This window comes from Nanorana parkeri, unplaced genomic scaffold, assembly GCF_000935625.1.
Source record: "Nanorana parkeri isolate BGI_ZX_2015 unplaced genomic scaffold, ASM93562v1 scaffold55, whole genome shotgun sequence".
NCBI classification, from domain to species: Eukaryota; Metazoa; Chordata; class Amphibia; order Anura; family Dicroglossidae; genus Nanorana; species Nanorana parkeri.
In genome coordinates, this window is record NW_017306323.1 from 2,085,435 (window position 1) to 2,109,147 (window position 23,713).

The 23,713-nt window shown below is 39.7% G+C and overlaps 1 protein-coding gene across 1 annotated transcript in view; it reads left to right on the forward strand.

The window, feature by feature from the left end:
* Positions 1-11,098: 11,098 nt before the first annotated feature.
* Positions 11,099-23,713, forward strand: part of UNC13C (unc-13 homolog C) — a 173,902-nt gene continuing 161,287 nt past the window's right edge. Inside the window, exon 1 of the mRNA XM_018575981.1 lies at positions 11,099-14,027. Within this exon, the coding sequence (XP_018431483.1) occupies positions 11,099-14,027 (2,929 nt within the window). The remainder of the gene's footprint in view (positions 14,028-23,713) is intronic.

A 23,713-nucleotide genomic window follows, 5' to 3' on the forward strand; every position in this document is an offset into this window, starting at 1 on the left:
TTCCAATTGTACATTCTAGCAGCAGTTTTTACTTGGCAAGCATTGCAAGTGGCTGTGAATGTACAAAAGGCTTTCATCGTTTAGGTGTACTTAGGGTAAAATAATATTTAAATAAAAGACCATGCTTACCCGCCACCTTTAGTGGCTAGTAAGGAAATGCAAGGGATAGACCAGCACTTTAGCATTATTTGGCAATCTTAGCTTTATGACTCAAAAGGCATCCTGAAAATAAACAGATGATGCATGCAGGTACTTAGAGGTGTTTACAGTGCAGCCAAGGGGGCAGCCTGCTACGGATTAGAACGGTGCCAGGTAGCAGCCACAAAAGCGATCAGGATTATTCACAAAAGGGTAAAGAGTTTGGAGAAGGCAGGAGTAGTGAACAATCTAGGACAACATAGCTGAACTGGAAAGTGAGCTGAATTGGTGAATGTTTCCAAATCAGCTATGTTGTCCTAGATTGTTCACTTCTCCTGCCTTCTCCAAACTCTTCACCCTTTTTGTGAATAACCCTGTATATTTACATTCTTAACCTGACAGTTGAGAGCAGTGTGGAGAGTTTGATTATTAATGTGCACTTCACAAGTTACATAGCCTAAAATTACAAGCCTCTTGGTTGCAATAATCAACATTTTGTTCACCTTCTGTCAGTAAGCGTGTGTTCATAGAACACAACAAAACACAAAACAAAAAAACAAATGCAGTAGCCTTTGGTTCATCAGGCTGACTATGGCAATATACCATGGCCTGTATCCCCATATATACTGAAACAATTCAAGCCAACAACAGATTTTCACAGCACTGTACGTTATCACTTAGGGGGCCTTATGGGAAAAGGTCCTGCCCTGGATCCAGCAGACCAGTGTAACCTTTGGACTAGGATCAGATTCTATAGGACTACTGTATGGGGTAAAATTAAAATACATTTGGCCATTAGAAGAGTCTTGGAAAACAAATCAAATAGGATAGATCCTTTCTACTCATTCAGGAGAGAGAAGGACATACATTATCATGTGGTTATATCAGTCTGTTGAAGTGCAGTGTAGCTGGTACAGACATGTTCCAAGACACACAGATGTCTAAATACCCTTCATTCTTGGTGAAACGTATAAACATCTGCCCATGTGTAATAACTGTTAGATTATATATAGACCAGAAATGGCGCTCAATAGGTCTAACTTGTACACAATCCTTCTGTCGAATGCTTGCCACATAAAAAAGATGATTATTTGCTCTGTGCAGACAACCTGGGGACAGATTATTATGATGCTCCGTGCAGACAACCTGGGGACAGTCTTATCTTGAGAAAACAATACAGATCATCTAGGAGAATTCTTTACAGACAAATAATTCCCCAAGGTTGGATAGTCAGGAAGGGGAGGGGTTGTGTGGCTGTAGATATTGCAGTGTGCCTATAAACATGTGACCCAACCATTATGGACCAAGCTGAGCAAGGATCATATGTTGGTTATATGTAGTACACTTTGTATGAATTGTGCATACTGAACAAAATTATAACTATAAGTTGAGAGAAAGCAGCATTTTTTTCTTTGAGAACAGGTAGTTTTCACCTCCAATGCCACGTGCGAGAGCTCCCTGCCCATTCTGGCCTTTTGGCAAATGGAAAAATCGCACGTCCCTGCAGCAGAGTGCTGAATCATCCAAGAACCATTTAGATACTTTTCCCAGAGAACAAAACATACATGGGTATAGGTATTCATAAAAAACTAGTATACACGGATACTCACATATACACATAAGCACACACACACATATATACACAGACACACACACTCACATAGGTTAAACTTGAGGGTGGTCCTGTGAAGGTACTTTCTCTTATGGGTTGACAACTTTCTTCTAACTATGCTCTTGAATTGCCATCCTGTCACATGCACCCCCGGATTAAGACTATGGGGTTGCACTGTAGGTGGACCATGCCTGCGCAATGTGTATGACTGCCTATAGGGGTTGATTTACTAAGACAAATAGGCTTTTCACTTTGCAAATGATTATTCCCTTTTCAAGGGAATTTTCCCTTAGCTTGGTGAATGGTGTGAAACACTGCTGACTTCCATCATAGAAGCAAAAATAATGTATTTTTTGTTTTGTTTTCCTGGCTTGTGATTTCACCACATTCACAATTCACTTACAAATTGCAAATCCCCTTGCAAATTGAGCAACCTGTTTGCCTTTAGTAAATCAACCACTGTAGGCATTTATACACATTTTGCAAGTATGGTCCACCTTCAGTGCAGAACAATCATGTGCATCCAATACTGGAGTGAGTGCATATAAACAGGAAGTGGCAAAAAGGCTGGAGAAGATCAGCAGCACTGAGATGCAAAAAAAAACCCGAAAGAGTACAAAAAAATATTTAGGGGAAAAAAATGGCAGTTGTTTACAATGCGCAATGCTTTAGCAAACTAGAGGTCACCGAGTTAGGGTTTCCATCTACATTAATATACATTTTATACCATATTCCTTTTGATGCACATTTGAAAAATCAGGTTGTTTCACAACATAAGCAAAAGTAGAAAACCAAATGTAATAAATAAACTGGTGCACTGGGACATTTTAGTTCTTGTCTTCAGCAAACATGCATCAACTATTAGGGAGCCATCCGTCAGTTTTATTATTGAAGTGTCCAGTGGCAGTGAAAAGACTGTGCTGAAAGAAATGGTAGTGCAGTTGTCACTCCTGGTCACGTTATTGTGATAAATGAAAGGTTAGCTGAGACATGGCCCTAGCAACCAGATTTCCTCTACAAGCTAGAGGCGGTACCTCAGACTGTGCTCAGTGCTGTGGCCAGTGATGCACCTGCTGGCTTTCAGAGTGCATCTCATGTGCTGGATGTGTGAGCAAGGACTTTCACTAAGCCTCTAATGCTTTCTTTTTCTTTTTTTTTTGTACTCAATCTGGCAAGTGGAGGGGCTGCTTTCAACAGAGGTGGGCTGTGGCTATTGCAGTGTGTGCTGCATTCAGAAACACAGGCAGAAGGAACAGCGATATGTGAAGTTCTCAGCTCTGAAAGCATCAGGATGTCTACTACGCTTAGTTCTTAATGCCTTTCCTTTTTTTTTCCAGAAGTGGGAATCCGGCTCCCCTTTTGTTATCACAGACACGCCGTATTAATAGTGCCTCAGTAGGAAGTGATAGATAGAAATAGCAGGAGGAGTTCTAAAAATGCATTTGACGCTGCCGGGAGAGCACGGTGGAATTTAGAGGAACAGATACCATTGCAGACTAGCAACATGCCTGATTGCACTTGAGTCAAATCACTGTGAAGCAGCCTCGTATTGTAACATGCTATGGATGAATGGAGAATATAGGAATGTAGCAATGGAAATGAGGGGAAAAAACCTACTCTAGAAGCATTGGTATGTAATTTTCTTTGTTTTGAGAAGATACCGGTGACAGGTATGTATGCATCCCTTCCCTTTCCCCAAGATTCCTATTGTCTGAACTTGTATTTTACAAATGTACAGCACAATCCCTCTTCCTTGGATGCATCCGGCCATTCCTATCAGGGGTCTGCAGCAGCTGCATGTTAGAAAGCTGCTCGTACCGTCACTCCAAAGTGCTAGCCCATACAGCATGTGTGCATGATATTGTACTCCCATATTATCATTCAAAGTTCAAACCTAAGGGATTCAACATTGATTGATGGCCAATATAACTGCATACAGGAAATGGATAATGATAAAACACACATTACCATTCTCCCTTCATTTTGGGAAGCAGAGTTAAAATATGACTTCTTTTTATTTTTTACTAAGCACTACCTGCAGGGTTTCAGTGACCACATAGTGTGCTCGGTGACCCTTTCAGTCACCATCTTAACCTTTGCACTTCCAGGCTTTAGAGAGTACTGTGGTTCAGGAGAGGGCAGAAGGAAGCTGTATTCAGTGATAATATTCTGCACACTATCTCTAGTACACACACGCAGGGCTGTTGCCTATGGCTGTGCATCATGTCAAGCAGGCAACGTTTGGTGGTGCTGCTGCTGCTGTTGATGTGAAATACTTTTTTTTTTCTAGTTCACCAAAGGATTAGTATTACATTGAGATTTACAGATGCTTATGCATTTCTGCTTCTTGATTAATCTTTCAATATGAACACCCTGCAGTTTATCTGAAAATATCAGCTGCGGCATACTGTAGATTATTATCCTGAACAATTGTCATTCAGATTAAACTGTGATTTGGGCCAAGCACGATAAGAAAACTGGAAACAATTATCACTTTGAAGTGGAAGCAAGCTAGGCTACAGTCTGATTAAAGGGACCAGTAACATTATTACAATTACTGACAAGGACATGAATACATTAATAGTGAGAACAGAGGTGCATAATACTTAACTCATTCTGTAAATCCATAACCCTTGATTCATCTAGAAGGCTTAATACAGAAAAGCAATATCTTTTAGAAATGGTTTTTAGCCATTGGCACGTTGTGGCACACAATTGGTTAATTTGATTTGACCGGCAGCAAGAAGCTAATGCTAATCATATGTTTGGTTGCACAAGAATCTAAACACCTGAGTCCACTCTTGGATGTGACCATTATTTAAAGTGGGATTCCTGGCTCACTGATTGCAATGCTGTCATGCCATTGGTCTGCTTAAAAATTAATGTGCTTCTTTGACTTCTTTTGATCTGAAAATCCAATCTTCCCATGCTCATCTGTATTCAGTTAGCCAAGAATACAGATTGCATTTGCCTGATGTAATATGACTCACAGGCGTTAATGTGTCTGTGCCATCCCTTCTCTCTGAGTTAACCCGTGAGAAAAAGGGAATTCCAGCAATCTTCCAGAACATGAGAAGTGATTGCTGCTCCACTCATGTAGCTTAGCTTACATAAACAATGTAGCAGTGATCTAGATGCTGGAGCGATAGGATTCTACTGCTCTATCCATGCAAGGATTCTGTACCTAAATACTATAATGGGAGAAGTTTTATTCAGTAAGATTTCATTATTTTAATGTTAGGCTAAAAAGGACACATCAAGCTCGAAATGTTGCTATCTTTAATTAGATCAGTGGTAGGCAAAACAACCCCCATGCAGCCAAATCCAACTTTACATCAATGAGAGAAAAATGCTTTCGGATTACAAATGCTCTTATAAGTTGCTACACTTAAAAGAAAATCTGCAATAAAAGATATATGGAGGCTGCCAATGATGACCCCCGCTTCTGAAAATGTTAGTTGTCTGGCTGTTATACTGACCCACTGGCTTCAATACTACAAATTGTTATCTTGAAGGAAGTAGGCAGACCAGAAGTTCAGACTTTATTTAGACTTGCCTGATCTGCACACTAGTTCCAGGTGAGTGACTCACAAAATACTGAAGTCACAGAATCTGTGTGCCTAGTATTTTCAAAAGGAGCGCAGCCAATGACAGCCCCTGTATTTCTTTTAGTACTTGCAGAAGTCACATGCCATAGGTAGTTATAGTATGAACCAAAACTGAGATTCTGCATATTGTAGTTTGTTGTTATTCCATACAATCTTTAGTCCATGTTACATTTGAGTTGTGAAGACTGCAAAAGCAATAGTGATCCTAAAGTATTTACTACTTTCAAAATGTGCCCATTATATCACTTTTTTAACAGGTACTTATCATGGATGCCTTTAGTAGACCTGACAGGCTCATAAGTGGAAATATGCCTCTGACATCATGAATAAAACAAGGAATTTCTTAAAAATTAATTCCACACCTTACCGACCAACTAATTCTATGATCTCAATTGACCGACCACATCTTATTGACAGGAATATTAAGTGCATAATATCAACAAACCACTCAGTCTTGTCAATAAGACTGAGCAAGGCTGAGTCACACTCTGTTCAGAGACCTTCACAGTCTTAGAAGAGTCTAGACTGCAGGCATACATTAAACTTACAGCATATAGACATAAAATTAGATATTGCTGTGACAGTGAATATGAAAACAGTTCATAATAAGTATTGTAAAATATTAGTTGGATTTCTAATGAGTTGAAAAGGGCAAATGTAGCTGTAGAATAATAGAAACGGACAGATGTAATTTACCAACGTGCAGACAAATAAGTGACTATCAGTATTAGGTTGTACTGTACATTTTACTTCAGCAATGCACATTTTTTAGCACTATCGGTAAACAGCTTTTGGCACCCTATATAACACCCCTCTGTTACATTCACTTCTTGGTCCTACTTTTTTCCTTGTCCTAACCTGACTTAAATTATTGTGTAAATAGCCTTAGATGAAGTGACTATTCTTTATAATGATAAATATAAAATTGCCTATAATCATATAGAAAAAGGCCACCTCTTTGCCTCTGCTGTATATAGACATAAGCCTACTGTGCCTAATGGTTAATTCTGCCCTGTGCTTTATACACATGAATACAGTAAGAGATCACTTTTTGCATTCATTCCTGACACCATAAGCTCTCGGTGATGCCCAGAAACGTATTAATACGTTTTGTATTCATACAGGTGCTAAGTGAATTATACGACTCTTGCCAAAGTTTTCAGTGGCAGTTTATTTTGGTTCTGCACTACATGTTCACTTTGGTAGCCTCTAAAGCTGGCTATTCATGTGGCAAATTGATAGATTCAAACTTTTGATCCCATGTGTTTGTTAGAATCGCAAAGCAATCAGAGTTTCAACCAACAACAAGGAGATGGAATCAAAATTGTTCCAATCTTGGATGCTAGAAAAATAAATTTGCTTGTGAATACATTGATATAGTGTTTTTGCCTTTTCAATTCCATTTTAATGTGATCAATAAACTGTTTTAGTGCTTCCCATTTGTTGTCCAACTATGCCTTCTGGTGGTCGGACTCTTGTGTAGTAGATTGCTTGGTATGTGGCGCTTACTTACAATGATATTTGTGGGTGGCTGAAATAAAAAATGTTATGGCCAGCTTGAGGCAGGCCACCCATTTAACATATAGGTAAAATTGAGTATTTTCCTCTATGCTTTATCTATTCAGAATGGCATTCTCCTGAAAACTTCAACATATCTTTCTTGTTGGAGCTATTGTCTTCATTAAAACAAACATTCTCGTACTTCTGAGTCTAGTGACACATGCTGTTTGTCTTGTTTTACAGTAGTTGAGTTGTACACAATATTGATTACCTCATTGTCTGTGGGGAAAGTTACTTTGGCTTGTTCAGTGACTGAGTTCAAGCCTTTCTTCTTCAAATGTAATATGGTGGAATGGATTAATTTAGATGGCAGCCCAGCAAATACTTTATATACGTATACTAGAAATAGAAGTTAGGTTGCCAGTCTGTCATTTTAGACTGGTATTAAAAAGAGAAAGCAAAGGGAATCAGCATTCTCTTTTACTGCATGTTGCAATGAAGCATCATAACATAACTCCCAAACCTTTGTAAGCTTGTGAGACACACTGTAAGAAACACTCAAAATTATATTCAAGGTTTTTTTCTTCCTATTTTTTAGAGACACTCCCATCTTGCCCATTCAGTGTAGCATGACAGTGTCTGTGTAAAGAAAGTCCCCCAGCCCACTAATTCTCACTTTGACCGGACTCCCCCCCCCCACAGCTCCTGCCATTATCTTAGCTGGTAGAAATTAAATACACAGTGCTTCGGGGTATGGAGAAGCATATGACCTTCTCCCATGTGACAGTGCTTGGATCTTGGAGCCATTTATGACCAAGGGTAGTAATGTCACCATTCCCTCTAGCATTCAGCACCAGCCAGTATGGGTTTTAGTGCTGGCTGGTACAATGGGAATGGGAGAGATTGCTGTCAATGTGAGTATCAGTGGGTTGGGGCTTTGTAAAGACTTGGCCACTTTGACCTAAATTAATCAGGTGAGAGTGTCTTAAATGAGGGGCTATATAAATTAGGTAACTTCTATTTTACTTTATACAAGTAGTTTGCTATCTTTTATCCAGAGTGATTTAATCATGTCCCTTTCTGTATAATATTATTATTCATGTTTTTAGATTATTTTCCATTTAAATATACGAAAACATACATAAACATAGTGATTTCAATTAGTATACAATGTTTACTTGACATTATCAGAAGCATTTCTATTTAACAGTTTCACTGTGCCTTTAATATATTAAAGCATTGGCAAAAACAAATACATAAATTCCAATCTTGGTTTCTATATTAGCATTGCTGCTGACAATGACTCTAGAGAGTGGCACCCAGTGAAGTGATACATGTGAATTGTATGGAATTATTACTGAGAATCAACAGACACATTCAGATCTGGTTGTCTAGATTAAAGATCCCTATGGACAAGCAAAACATATCACTGCCATGGTAGCATTACAGATCCTCCATCCATTACCTCATTGAATAAAGGCTGATCGTTCTCCCATTGTTTTCTGTATGTTCCTTAAATCATTTATCTTTGAAGCTCAATTGGAATAGAGATTTTTTTTCTTAACGCTGCTATCATTTGATTTTCAGGTGGACAGTTTTGGATAGAATTAAACATGTATGTATTTATCCCTCCTTTTTCCTTCAGTTTTGCTCTGCTGAAAAAAAAATATTTTAATCATGTATTTGTCACACAGAGCAGAGTTTTATTCATATGTACAAATGGATTTTTGGTCTTCTGGTTTCACATAAAACAGGTGTTGTTAGACTGAAGGGCTATTTGCAAAGCTCACACTTCCTAAACTAAGTTAATTGTTTCTCATCACCCCACTGCTCATTTGAAAAAAAAATCTGTAGAGGTTTACAAGATGAAAACGGCATTTTATTTAGAAAATTCTTAGCCCTGGGTGAGGTAGGCCATGTAGATTGTGAACTGGGTGATATGTTTTAAACTGTAAACAAATTGGGGTTGATTTACTAAAGGATTAGGGCATGTCCATGTTCCAAATGAAATTTTCCTTAGTTTAATGTAAGGAATGAACCTTTGCTGACTTTTCTTTCTAACCGTGTTTTTTTCATTCTGCTTACATTTGAATGGGCATTCTTTGCAAAGTGAATTTTTACTTACCTTCATTTCATTCACTAAGCTAAATAAAAATTCACTTTGTAAAGCCAACATGCATTACTTCTTAAGTAATTCAACTCCATTGCATTTGACCCTCAAAGTTGGTTATTGGAAACAAGTCTGCATTCACACTTGCAAATCAGGCAGAGTCTCAAGACTCTAGCTTATTTGTGCATCACTCGGCTGTAGATCCTCAAATCATCTCTGAATATGTGCTGACACTGTCCTTCCTTTTGGAGGGTGGCTACTTTTGTTCCCCATGGTCCCTGTGTGTGTTGAAAAGTAGCAACTGCTTCAAGCTTGCTCCCGGGATGAACTATAATATTTTACAAATTAGTAAACTAAACATGAGATTGTAGTCCATCATGGGAGCGAGCTTGGCTGGCGGCCACTTTACAACACACACAGGGACCATGGGAAACAAAAGTAGCCACCCTCCAGAAGAAAGGACAGTGGCAGCATGATTTCAGAGAGGAATTGAGGATCTACAGCTGAGTGATGCACAAATAAGCTACATTTTTGTTAAATATTTGGGGTGCTTGAATGCATTTTGTAAGGTTTCTTAATACTGTTTACTCTATAATGTCTTATTCAATAATGCCATATGTGGGCATACATTTCAAATATAGCTTACAATGCTAATGACTGATCCCTAAATTTAGGTTTGCCATTTCTCACTCACTGTCTACTTTGTGTCTGGTTGCTAAACTTGATTAAAAATGACCTTTTTGTGGCAGGAATCACTGCTGTCACAAGGACTCAAAATATTCCCTGTTATGTTGAGATTAAGCAAGGTATTTGTACGCTAAAAATCAGAAAGCTTAACATTAATATAACAGATGTGTTAAAAATGCATAAAAAAATGTTGATGGGAGAATGAGCTTTCTAAATAGGCTTCATATACTTTCTTCACAGCTCTTCATGTATTTTCATCCATGCCATTTTATGACTCAAAATTGTTTTCCTTGTCCTAGATAGACTTGCTTAAATGGTAATCACACCTATAGTGTATTTACCCTTAGTGGCCCACCTCATCATGCTGAACATATTTTAGGGATTTACTGCCCCCCCCCTGCATGTTTCCCTACCTTATTAAAAAGGCTGGATAAATATTTAAATGTTTTAGTAAACATTACTGCATTATAAAAAAGATCATGATCATGTTTGTGCAACCAACTTTGTAGCCCACATCCAGCCAAATATCCCCCAAGAAATGTCTATTCTCTTCCTGTGCTGTCTGACACCTATCACCAGAATAGGGAGAGAGAACAAATTTCCCTCAGGGAAAAACAGACAGCAATAAAATCCTAGCCACTGATAGAAGACTCTCAATCTCTATCAGTGTACTATACATGTCCCATTTTCCTTTCTGTTCTGTCTAAAACCTATTAACTAGACAGGAAGTGAGGGGATACCCTGAATTCCTGTTTTGTCTGACACCAAGCAAATAGATTAATCAGAATTTGTGCTTATATGTTGGTATGTCTGACACCTGCCAAGCAAGCAGTAAATTCGGGGGCAATTTTCCTTTATTACCTGGTCTGCCTGATACCTAACACACAGGAAGTAAGGATATTTTTCCACCTTTCCTGTCCTGACTGATCCCTTTTTAAATAGTAAAATCTGTCATATGGGGACACAGACAGCAATGAAAAGTTGACATACATTTTACTCCTTCCCCGTTGAAAACAAATAAAAAAAAAAGTATGGCTGGATTTGGGCTTTAAGAATCCATGTTTTGTGACAAACAGCTAGGTAGAATTTACCCTATGACCCAATTCCTCTTGCATGCATTGCTTGCATTCTGCCTTCATTATCAAGTATTTATATGTTCTAATTACCTAGCAATGATACTATAATTCCCTTCATTGTAGAAACATCCAGGAGTCATGAGAAGTGGAGTGCCAGCCTACAGACATTGTGGTCCTTCCACAGGACAATCTTTGTAATTCGTGCAATTTTTTGTGCTACAGCTGTGCATGCTGTGGATGTACAAACCTTTCTCAGGAGCCAGTGTTACTTTTTTTTGCAAATATAGGTTAATATACATTTCCCCTGATGGTTTCTGCCCTATTGAAGAGCCTGATTTTCTCTTATATATATAAGCTTTGCAAAGGAATGTTTACAAAGAAATTGGGGAATCCTACAAAAAAGAAAGAGAGTCCGAGCAAACAGGATATTTCCCAATTTGGCCTATACAAAAATCCCAACATCTCAACTACTATAAAAAGCACAGCTAAAAAAATTGCCAAGTGCTCTTCTTCATGCAATTTATCAACTGAAGAAGATACTGTGAAGAAGGAATTCTCACTTTCTCCAACCCTCAGTTATCGGGTAGCAATTGCCAATGGTCTGCAAAAGAATATTATTCTAGCTGGCAATAATAACGAGGATGCATTTCAAGAAGTATCTTCTCTTGATAGCTCATACTCTGAATCTCTAAGTGAAACAAGGGCTGGCAGTACACCCAAGGAATACGCATCCCACACCATGCCAGTAAGGCGAAACAGGAAAAGTATGAGCAGTTTAGCTCCATCTGATGGAAGTTCTGATGGGGAACGTACCTTACATAGTCTAAAAATGGGTGCTCTACGTAAACTTAGAAAATGGAAAAAGAGTCAAGAGTGTGTTTCTTCTGATTCAGAAGTAAGCACATGGAAAAAAACATGGGGGTTGAGGAGCAAGTCCTTAGACCGAACAGTCCGTCAGCAGAAAAGCAGTACGCTTGAACCTGGCTTTAGTTCAACAGGATGCATAAGTCAGACCCATGATGTGATGGAAATGATCTTCAAAGAACTGCAAGGTATAAGTCAAATTGAAACTGAGCTTTCAGAATTAAGAGGACATGTGAACTCTCTAAAGCAATCAATTGATGAAATTTCTAGTAGTGTTGAAGTTGTACAAAGTGAAATCGAACAGCTGAGAACGGGATTTGTACAGTCAAGAAGGGAAACTCGAGATATCCATGACTATATTAAACAGTTAGGCCACCACAGTAGTAAAGTCAGTCTTAGGTTTTTAAATGTGCCTGAAGAGAAAGGAGAGGTTTGTGAAAATGTTGTTTATAAAATTTTAGTTGAGAAAATGGGATTTGCGGATGCCCAAAACAGCATGAAAATTGAACTTGCACATAGAATAGGACATCAAAGAGACTGTCCCAATGCAAAGCCTCGACCAATTCTTGTCTATTTTGGTACACAGCAAGACAGAGATTTAGTTTTAAAAAAATGTTACAAACTAAAGGGAACTGGAATAGGAGTTTCTACAGATCTTCTTTCACATGAATTGAAAGGTAAAAAAGAAAAGGTACTACCTTCTTCTCAGACTTATGAGAGTATGGATATGAAATTTTCTGCCATGGAGCCAAAGATTAACCATGATGAATGGGAATGTCAGGAAGACAGTGACAAGGAAATAGAACCTGATATCAACAGGAATAGTTATGCAATGATTTCCAAATCAGAAGGTCAGATGAAGTCAACGGGGAGCAAAAAGAGTGGCCAAACATCACACAATAAAAAACCTCACAGAACGGCTGATGCCACTTATAAAAGCAAAGATGACTATGGAGATCTTAATTTTCAGTCACCAGTATCTGATAGCTTAGAGAAAAGTAAAGTATATTACAGTGATTCAACTCCTTTGTGGCATTCACAAACTGATTTTTCTACACCCAAACTAAGTCGTTCTGAATCAGATTTTTCAAAGTTATGTCAGTCCTACTCTGAAGACTTTTCAGAAAACCAATATTTTGTTAGAACCAATGGCAGTTCTTTGCTGTCCTCTTCCGATAGGGAACTATGGCAAAGAAGACCTGATGACAGTTCATCAACCTGGTATGCAAGCTCTCAAGAACAAGCATTTGGTACTGATGCAGAACCTTACCATGAAGGAAATGAAATAGAGAATACTGAAACTGTTGACAGTGGTGTAAGCAATGGAATACTTTGTGCTTCCGGAGATCGTAGCCACTACAGTGATTCTCAACTTTCACTACATGGTGATTTGTCTCCTTGGAAGGAATGGCACCATTTAGAACAAGGAACTGATTCTGGTCTTGACACATCTACACAACATGCCTTTGACTATAATGTCAACTGCCCTTCAAATCAACAGATGGAAATTTATGCAAACAACTATGAAAAGTGCCAAAGTACAGATCTTCAATACAATACAGAAAACTTCAACTACACACTTGATAGCAATTCCCCATCTTGCCCAGAAATATGCACTGCAGCACAAAATCAGTGGACTAGTGAGTATGATTCCTATATTGAAACAAATGCCAATGACATTTACCAGAACCAAACGAGAATGCCAATGATGTATCACAGCCAGAGTGAGTTGCCAAGCGATGACTCAGAAGATGCTCCACCAAAATCCTGGCACAGTCGATTAAGCATTGATCTCTCAGATAAGCCCTTCAGCTTTCCTAAGTTTGGCTCTACTCTCCAGAGGGCAAAATCAGCTCTGGAAGTTGTTTGGAATAAAAGCACTCAGAGTTTAAGTGGTTATGATGAAAGTGGTTCTTCGTTTATGGGCAGATTTCGGACTTTGTCTCAGTCTTCAGCTAATGAATCCAGCACAACTCTTGACTCTGATGTCTATACAGAACCTTATTATTACAAAGCTGATGATGATATTGATTATAGTGAGTCAGCGGCTGGTAATGAGAATGGAGGTGATTATGTAGAGGTGATGGAACAAGTTCTTGCCAAACTTGAAAACCGAACCAATACAAATGAGAATTTAGAGCAGATGGAAGATTATCAAGAGTATGAAAACAGTTTATATGATGCAGAGTTTGCAAGTCTACAAACTGATGATTATGATACCCCGTTTGATGACTTGGTCACTGAGGATGTTTTAGAGCCTGAATGTGAAATAGTCTATAACGAGGCAGAAAATGACTACGAAAACAAAAATATACCAGAAAAAGTTGTGGAAGTCCCAAAGAAGAAACGCATCCGTCCCAGCTTTAAGGAGGCTGCCATGAAAGCATACAAGAAAGAAATGGCTGACCTTGAAGAACGGATCCTTGCAGGAGGTACTCTAACATTATTTTGAAATGTGTATTTTGCTTGTATATTTTGAACTTAGTAGCTGTGTAATGAAACCAGGGATTTTATATTTACAGTAAGCATTTTTATTCCAGTATTTTTTTTACTGATATTTTTATATTTACAAAAATAATGATTGATTATAGCTGCAAGCTTGTTAGAAAATGCTTTTTGGCCTATAATTATAACATCTTATAACAGAGATTGTAGCAATTACTACGCACTAGTGCTGCTCTAACAATATAACATTTCCCAAATCATTCTAGGGTGTTCATTTACTGTATCTTAAAACATTCTGTGGATTAGCTTTTTTATCATTAAATTATATTCCTTACAAGTCAATATCCCATTGCATCTCAATAGCTAATAATTCTACTGTGCAGGGTGTTACAATAGTAATTGGGGAAAACCCATGATATGTGAGGCCATTATATTTGTAATAGCTCAGAGTATATGGTGCAAAGTAGCCAGAATATAATGGGGGTGATTTACTAACCTAAACACACACACACGCACCATGCATTTTTACACAGCAAAACGTATTTATCAACCAAACACGAGCAAAGTGTCACATTTTCACGCCGTTATGGTGCGTTTTTATGTATTTACGTACGTGCGCGTCACGTAGCATGCACCATAGGCTACATGCCGCTCTAATAGCGGCATGCAAGTCTCTAAAAGCATATTTCCACTAATGCCATATATGGAAAAACCATGCACATGATGCATATATAATGCTGCTTCACAGTTTAGACAAAAATGGTTAGCTCATGCATTTACATTCCTGCATTCATCAATGCAAGCAACACAACGTAGAGCTAATTTACACAACATCACCTTGCAATTCATGCAGGGCTTTGAAGTGCTTTGCACAACACACCTGCTGGGTGTGTACACACTACAAAGGTGTCTAGATTCCACCAATAGATCATGCCGGGCGGGAACACACTACTGAGGTGTGTACTTGTTTGTGGCGTGTTTATAAGGTTAGTAAATCAACCCCTACATGTTAGCACACACCTATTTGTAAAAGTTTTCTGTTGACGTCTTTATACATTAAAGGAGAACTATGAGGTGAGTGATTTCCACTCATCCTTATAGTAAGAGTCGAAATGTGACAAACCAGCTGTCACAGGTCAGCTCTATCGATCTATCACTTCCTGATAGAGTGCAAGCAGTGAGCGTTGACTGTCAGTCACCGCTCACCGCAGGGATTCCCCCCTACCCTCTCCAATCCTCCATCGCTGAGTGAGGAACGAATGGGGGAGGGGGCAGGCACAGCTGGCTCTAGCTCTAGATAGACAGAGCCAGCTGTCACTCTTGTAGCTGGGTGGATCTCTCCAGTATTGTCGGGATCTGTCCCAGGTGCTGCGCTCTCAGCATACTGCAGGCATTAGCCCGCAATATACTGATCTTTGGGTCATGGGAGGAGGTTAGTATATGTCCTCCCGTAAAACCTAAAAATAACTATGGGGAAAAACACTAACCCCATGGGGAAAAACACTAACCCCATAGTTCTCTTTTAGCAAAGAGCACTCTTATCCAATTCCCACAGTAACCAATTAGAAAGCGTCTTTCTTTGGACTAACTAAAACAAATATCTGTAAACTGACAATAAATTATTTTCTATGGGTTACTTCTCTTTAATATATTCAAGTAGCTATTACTTTAATATGTAAGAAGCACACTACCAACCAATCATATCTATTTTTTAGTTAGCTTCTTAAAATTAATTATGACAATGATCTTTCTGCCTATTTGATAACAGTTGTCACCTTGACAGAATCTTTGCTCCTTAGTAATAAAAAAACATTTTCAAAAAAGGGATTCATCTGGTAACATTTCATAGTATTGGCATATTGGAAAAATATGTAGGTGGAGTCGGTTGAATATCATTGTTCAAAGATTATCATTGTTCAAAGATTATCATTGTTCATATCTTCAATCTAACAATTGACCAAGATCAGCTTTATTCACATCTGTCCATTTCCCTGCAAAAAAACACATCAGTATGCAAGGACTTAATATACATTGTAATGTGTATATGGAAAAACTTAGCGGGGAGTTAAAGGAGAACTATGACATGAGTGATTTCCACTCTCCTCATAGTTCTAAGCCAACCTGTGACAATGAGACTGTCACAGGTCGGCTCAGTAGATCGGGAGGTGAGGGAACACATACCGGGTTCCCTCACCTCTCGATCCTGTCACGGCTCTCTGCCGTGACAGGGGGAGGGGCTGGATTCCCCTCTCCCCGCTCCGATCTGCCAGCGCTGACTGGCGGAACGGACGGGGGAGGGGGCGGGTACAGCTGGCTCTGCCTCTAGATAGGCAGAGCCAGCTGTCACTCACGCAGCTGGGCGGATCCCGTCATCTAAGTCGGGATCCGCTCCAGGTGCGGCGTCTCAGTATACCGCGAGCTGTAGCTCACGGTATACTGAGCTTAGGGTAACGGGAGGACGCTAGTTGGTGTCCTCCCGTTACCCCAAGGAGAACTATGGGGAAAAACACTGACCCCATAGTTCTCCTTTTAAGGCCTGCGTTCAAGTACTGCGGAAGTCTTTACTTTTATATCAGCAACACATCCAAACCAATAAAACTGACAGACTACAATAAGCCCTCGTTCACACCTGAATGTTTTTTGTAGCGTGTTCTACACTCGACGAACGCTCTACAAAACGCTCAAACATCTAAATCCCATTGTATTCAATGGGTCTGGTTCACACCTTGGCGTATTTCAGCCCGTCCCTAACACGCTACAAAATGGCCCACACCTGAAAAGGTACATGTACTACTTTGGGCCGTTTTTGTTGCGCGTTTTCATTGGGATACAGCCAAGTAGCCCTCCGAAACGCGCGTCTGTTGCGCAATTTTGTTTACCGCGAATCGCTGTAAAAAAAACGCGCGACAACCGCGCATATGCAATACGCCTAGGTGTGAACCAGGGCTTAATGATTCCTTTTAAATACCAGCAAAAACACATTTTATTCATCTTAGATTCTCATCCTCCAATTTTCTCCCCTGCACTTACTCGGGAATACATGTCTTATCATGGCACCACTGTGTGCCTCTTTCTCGTGACAAGTAACTTTAAAGTGACCCTACACTCAGGAGTTAAATCTTACAAATACATTCAAGTAACCCTTAACAAAAATGTATCTTATGTGTGTATCACTCGGCTGTAGATCCTCAAATCATCTCTGAAATCATGCTGACATTGTCCTTCCTTCTGGAGGGTGGCTATAATTGTTCCCCATGGTCCCTGTGTGTGTTGTAAAGTAGACACCGCTCCAAGCTCACCCCTATGATAGACTACAATCTCATGTTTAGTTTAGTTATCTAATTTGTATTGAAATTATAGTCTATCATGGGAACAAGCTTGGTGCAGTGGTTACAACACACAGGGACCATATTCAGCCAGGTGATGCACAAGTAAAGTATTGTTAATAGTTCAGGTACTAACTTTTTAAGATTTAAAAGAGAACTATGGCCTAACCTTCTTTTTTTCCATAGTTCTCTTCAGGGTAACAGGAGGACATAAAGGGCCGGCCTTAGTCCTTTAGGAGCCCCGTGTGCGAGAAAGCTTTACAGTGCCCCTCAGTGACCACACCCCTCAGTAACCACACCCTCAGTGGCCATACATTTCTCCAATATCTGCAACATTCAAAGACTCCCATTTTGTTAAGACCCAAAGAAACATATTAAAAAGTATGATAACAATTAAACTTTTGTCCAAAGCTATTAAACTTGTAGGCTCAATATAAGTATTCTTATTAAATAAAACAGAAGGAAAACAAGTGATAAACAATAAATGTCAAACTAAAATACAGTCTATAAAACTAAAGTGTCAGGATGTCATGCAGACCCTTTTTTCAACTAAGTGCAGAAAAGTAAAATTAAAAAAACAGAACACAAAACCTAGACTACATGTTAAATTTATGAATTACCATATGCCCGAATATATGAAAAATGTATTCGGGCACATAATGATTTGTTTGAGAGAGAGCGGCGGCCATGTTGGCCACTGGAGCGTTCTGCGAATGCGTGCCACCATCTCAGGTGACATCACACGACGATATAGGCGCTGTCATCTTGGTGTATACCTAGATATACACCAAGATGGCGGCACCCAACACATGTGGTGTTATATGACGTTATGCGCCCTGCCTCCAGAACATGCCAATGGCTGAATTCAAAATAGCTTAAAAATTTGTTTTGTTTGATGAAACAAATGAAAACATTTTTAGTTTTCGGTCATTTCATCTGATATTAATTCATAGGTATGCACATGTCTAATACTACAAGTGTGTGTGTGGGGGGGATATATTTCACTTTTTTAGAATAATTTTTTTAAATTTTTATTTATTCTTTATTTTTATTTTTTTATAATTTTTTTTACTGTTGGGGGCTACGGTGAAATATCTGGGGTCTAAATAGACCCCTGAAATTTACCTTTTTAAAATATAAAAAGAAATTGAGGACACAGCATCCTCAATTTCTTTTTCTGCAGCCTCAGCACTCAATGAATGGGAAGCACTCAGTACAGAGGCTTCCCATTCATTCAGAAACTGATGATAGTAAATATTTTACTATTAACAGTTTCTGAATGGGGAGAAACATCTATATAAAAGACCGGTTTAATTTACATGATAAAACACATAGTTTAACAGAAAATATACCTCAGTGGTTGACCGAAACCGGGATACAACATAGATTTAAACTACTCAATGCAAATAAAGCATTTGGACCTGATAATCTACACCCCAAGGTACTCAAAGAACTCAACCAGATTATAACGAGACCATTATTCCTCATTTTTAAGGAATCCATAATGACTGGTAGAGTGCCAAGCGACTGGTGGAGGGCTAGTGTGGTACCTATATTCAAAAAAGGGTCAAGATGCCAACCTAAGAACTACAGACCAGTTAGTCTGACATCCATAGTATGCAAACTGTTAGAGTGAATGATTAAGGACTACTTAGTGGAATTTGTTCAGGATAATGGTATAATAACTGATAACCAGCATGGATTTAGGAAGGATCGCTCTTGCCAGACCAATCTGCTAACCTTTTATGAAGGAGTAAGTAGAGATCTGGATGGAGGGAGGCCGGTGGACATAGTGTATCTGGACTTTTCCAAAGCATTTGATACAGTGCCACATAAACGCTTGTTATACAAGCTAAGGTCTATGGGCATAGATGAAATAGTGTGCATGTGGATAGAAAACTGGCTACAGGAACGTGTACAAAGAGTATCGATTAATGGCCCCTTTTCAGACTGGGCTGCGGTCATGAGTGGCGTGCCCCAGGGTTCTGTGCTGGGCCCCATGCTTTTCAACCTGTTTATTAATGATATTGGGGATGGAGTGAATAGCCATGTTTCAGTATTTGCTGATGATACAAAAATTGGGAGGGTAATAGACACGGACTTAGACATTGTAACATTACAGGAGGACCTGGATAAAATAGGGGGGTGGGCAACAGTATGGCAGACGAAGTTCAATGTCGATAAATGCAAAGTAATGCACTTTGGAGTTAAAAATAGGCAAATGGGCTATACAATTATGGGTATGCCACTAGGGAAGTCAGAAATAGAGAAAGATTTGGGGGTCATTGTAGACCACAGATTGAAGAATAGCTTGCATTGCCAGGCTGCTGTAAACAAAGCAAGTAGATTCCTGTCTTGTATTAAGAAGGGAATGTATTGCAGGGACAAGTCTATAATTTTGCCACTTTACAGATCACTCGTTCGGCCTCATCTGGAGTATGCGGTCCAGTTTTGGTAACCAGTGCTCAGAAAAGATGTCCTTGAGCTGGAAAAAGTCCAGCGGAGGGCAACCAAACTCATTAAAGAGTTGGAGGACCAGAGCTATGAAACAAGACTGTTAAAATTAAATATGTTCTCTTTGGAAGTAAGGAGATTAAGGGGTGGACATGATTTTCTTGTATAAAATGTTCAATGGTGATGGCAACATTATTAACAAACTCTTTACGGTTAACCCCATAACAAAGACTAGAGGCCACCACCAAAAATTGGTGGAGAAAAAATTTCAGCACATGGGGCGCAAGGGGTTCTTCTCGGTTAGAGTGGTTAAGGTCTGGAACTCACTGCCACAGGCAGTGATTTCAGCTAAGAGTGCGGAAACATTCAAGAAACTCTTGGATGATTTCCTTGGAGACCATAACATACAGGGGTACAGGTACTGCTAAGAGCAAAATCACACATGGACTCATACACACGCGCACACCAGCTCAACCATAAATGCATACACGCAATAGGTTGGACTTGATGGACATATGTCTTTATTCAACCTCAAATTCTATGTAATTTAAGATTTCCCTGTCAGATTGAAAAGCTGCCCAACCCTGTGAAATGTTCATTGGTCTATGCCAAGGGTAGTCAAACTCTGGCCCTCCAGCTGTGGTGCAACCACAAATCCCATTAGGCATTGCAAGACTCTTGACAGCCACAGACATGACTCCCAGAGGCAGATGCATTATGGTATTTATGTTTTCACCATAGCTGAAGGGCCAGAGTTTGCCTAACCCTGGCCATTGCAATAGGAGGCTCCAACATGTTTACATCAGCACTGAAATACTGTTAGGGGAATTTATCAAATCTGGAGCAGACCAAATCTGGAGCAGTTGCACAGGATAACCAATCCACTCCTCTCTTCACTTCAGTTAAGATTTGAAAATGAAAGAAAGAATCTGATTGGTTGCCGTGCACAGCTGCTCCAGATTTTGTCTGCTTCAGTTTTGATAAATTTCTCTCTGTGTGTCTGATGTGGGGATGCTGCCTGCACCAAAAACCCACAGGCAGCTTGAAAGGACAGCAAAGACAAGACCCATCCATGTTCCTCCTCCAAGGGAAGAGATTGACAGCAGCTCCAAAGGCAAGGCTGTCCATCACTTCCCTTGAAGGAGGGGAGGCATGCCCTTTGTGTGTTGTCCTCTTGGGCTGCCTGTGTCTGTTGGCTCAGGCAGCATCATAACCTTGGCCTGCAATCCTCTCCCTGGAGCCTGCCTGAGTGGATGGCTCTTTAGAAACATGCAAAGTGATAAAGCCACCTGCAAATAGAAAGGTGGGGCACCAATCATAGGATTAAACTAACTTTGAAAGAAAAACTTTAACAGTTAGAGATGCAGCATGTCAGTTTTTTTTCTTATGTCCCATTAGGGAAATTTCTCTGCTTCCTGCCCCAGAGACAGAATAGAAAGCTAACAGAAATCTCTTGAAAATGAGGAGTTGTACCAGAGACAATAGCCATCAGGACAGATAGAGGTGGTGAATCATGCTAGTTGGGACATAGATAAAACAAACCAGACAGGAATTTAAACACTTTTGCACTCTATCAAAAACTAAATAAAAAAAACTTTGTGACTTTGAATACAGTTTAAAGATTACAGCACAGAAAAAATGTTATAATGTCAGCCTAAAGTAAAGTTACAAATATACAAACATTACTGGGCGGTAGGGATTTTTGGTAGAACAGACATGCAAAGTCTGTTCTGCTCAAAAAATTATTCCTCTCTTCCCCAGCAATTTTTAATTTTCTGTGTACACTGTATAGCACACACGCCATGCAATGTACACATCTCTAAGATGATGTGAATGGGCCTGATGCCAGGTATAATGTAACTCTTGTGCACTTATGCAAGAATTACAACACCGTTGGTCACCCAATGATGAGATGACGGTGGCGGGGGACTGAGGATTGATCCTACAGCGCTGGAGAAGGCTGTGCACTGTGAGGAAAGTGTGCACATAATGGCAAACACGCACTCTTCACACAGCAGTTTACTACTGCCTTTAAAGTGTATCTAAACTTAAGAATTAAAATGTAATATATTGTGACTTAAAAGTCCTTAGATGTGGTTGTTTCTTTTATTTCTACCTAGTGTTTCTGCTAGTGACACACTTCCTGCCCTAGGGAGAGAATGCTCATTCATTCACACATGAGCGGTTTTCCACGCGTGTTCGGCTGCATGAATACGCACGGAACCTTGCTAAACATAAAATGCAATGTACATTGTTCAGACTATTGCAGCAGTTGCGTGGTACAAAAACGCGCGTCCCGCAAAATAGTCTAAGCTAGATTTTATCGGCGGATTCCGCACATTCCGGCTATAGTAATAGCCGCAAACGTGTGGAATCCACGTTTATGTTCTTGTTTGTGCGGTTTCGTTCTGTGTGGTTTTCAGTGCGAAAAACCATGCGGAAAACCAATATGTGTGAATAGAGCCTTAGGAATACATAACACATCCCCCTCTCATCAGTTCCATAATATAGCAGGGAGGTGTTCTGTAGTCCATGGAATTGGAACAGAAACCTGCCAGCTCACTTAATTTCTGTCAGGATCAATGAATATTTTTGATTTTTGCAGACATTGCACAGATATACCAAAATGTTTTTAAAGTGGTATATTTTAAAAATCATAACGGAACAAATAAGAGAAGTTAAAGGGTTTCTAAACCCTCCATTTTTTTGCATATATCTACTGCTAGCAAGCAGTAGATATATGCAAAAAGTTTTTTTTCTTTTTTTTAAGTTTAAACCGCTTTCACTGCGGTTTAAACTTACCCCGTCTTCGCTGCGCGCTCCCGCCCGAAAATCCGAAACTGCTCGGGCGGTTGCAAAGCATCTCGGGGCAGCCGCCTAAGCAGTTCGGATTTTTGGCCGGGGAGAAGAGGAGAGACGCAAGGTAAGTCTATAAACACGTGCACCCGCATGCCGCAGCGCTGGAGAGAAGGCTGAAAAGGACGGGAAAGAAGAGGAAGATTGGATTAAGAGACATCATTTAAAGGTGGCCGTACACTTTACAACCATCGCAAGACCTTAGTCTTGCGATGGTTGTAAAGTAATTTAAAAAAAACGTACAATCTGCCCATCTTGGACAGGCAGATCGTACTTGCGATCATCGCAAGCCCGCCCCCCTGAGGGGCGGGCTTCCAATGACCACAATTCTGAACGGACAGTGTGCGCGTGCGCACACCGGCCCGTGCGGCATTGATCTTACGATCATGCTAAAAACCAGCCAAAAAACGTACGATTCTCGGCTGGTTTTCTAGCATGCTCCTTAGACAAAAGACATGCGACCGTACAGTAAAAACGGTTGCACGCCTTCCATACACTTTGCGATTATCGTACGATCGTGGGATTTCCCGCGATTATCGTGCGATAACCGCACAGTGTATGGGCACCTTTTAGGTAAGTGCTGACATTAACATTGGGGGGAGGGAAAAATGTCACTTTAACGTCACTTTAATCGTTGGGATTTACATACTGTTGACAAATGTTTAACCTCCATGTGCGATCATAGCATTAGAAAACATAAGCACTGTGGCTGTATTAAATGCTATTAGTGATTATGCATGTCTGTGTTTTTGAATTTCTAATTGCAAATAACCTACTTACAGTACATAGCCTGTGGGTAAATGTTGTAATTCATTCTGAAGACTGTATTACTTACTGTCCACTGCTTCTTTTTTTAAGTCAATAAAGCTCCAAACCATCTGACAAAAGAGTTCAAGGATTTTTTTTTTTTAATCTGCAAAATCTATACTTCCCGGCATCAGTAAAATTAGTCAAGACGGCAGCGATCCACGAGGTGGCATACACCTTGTTATAGTTAACTATTTGTTATTTCTTTAGTTTTTCTGTAAGATGGTTTA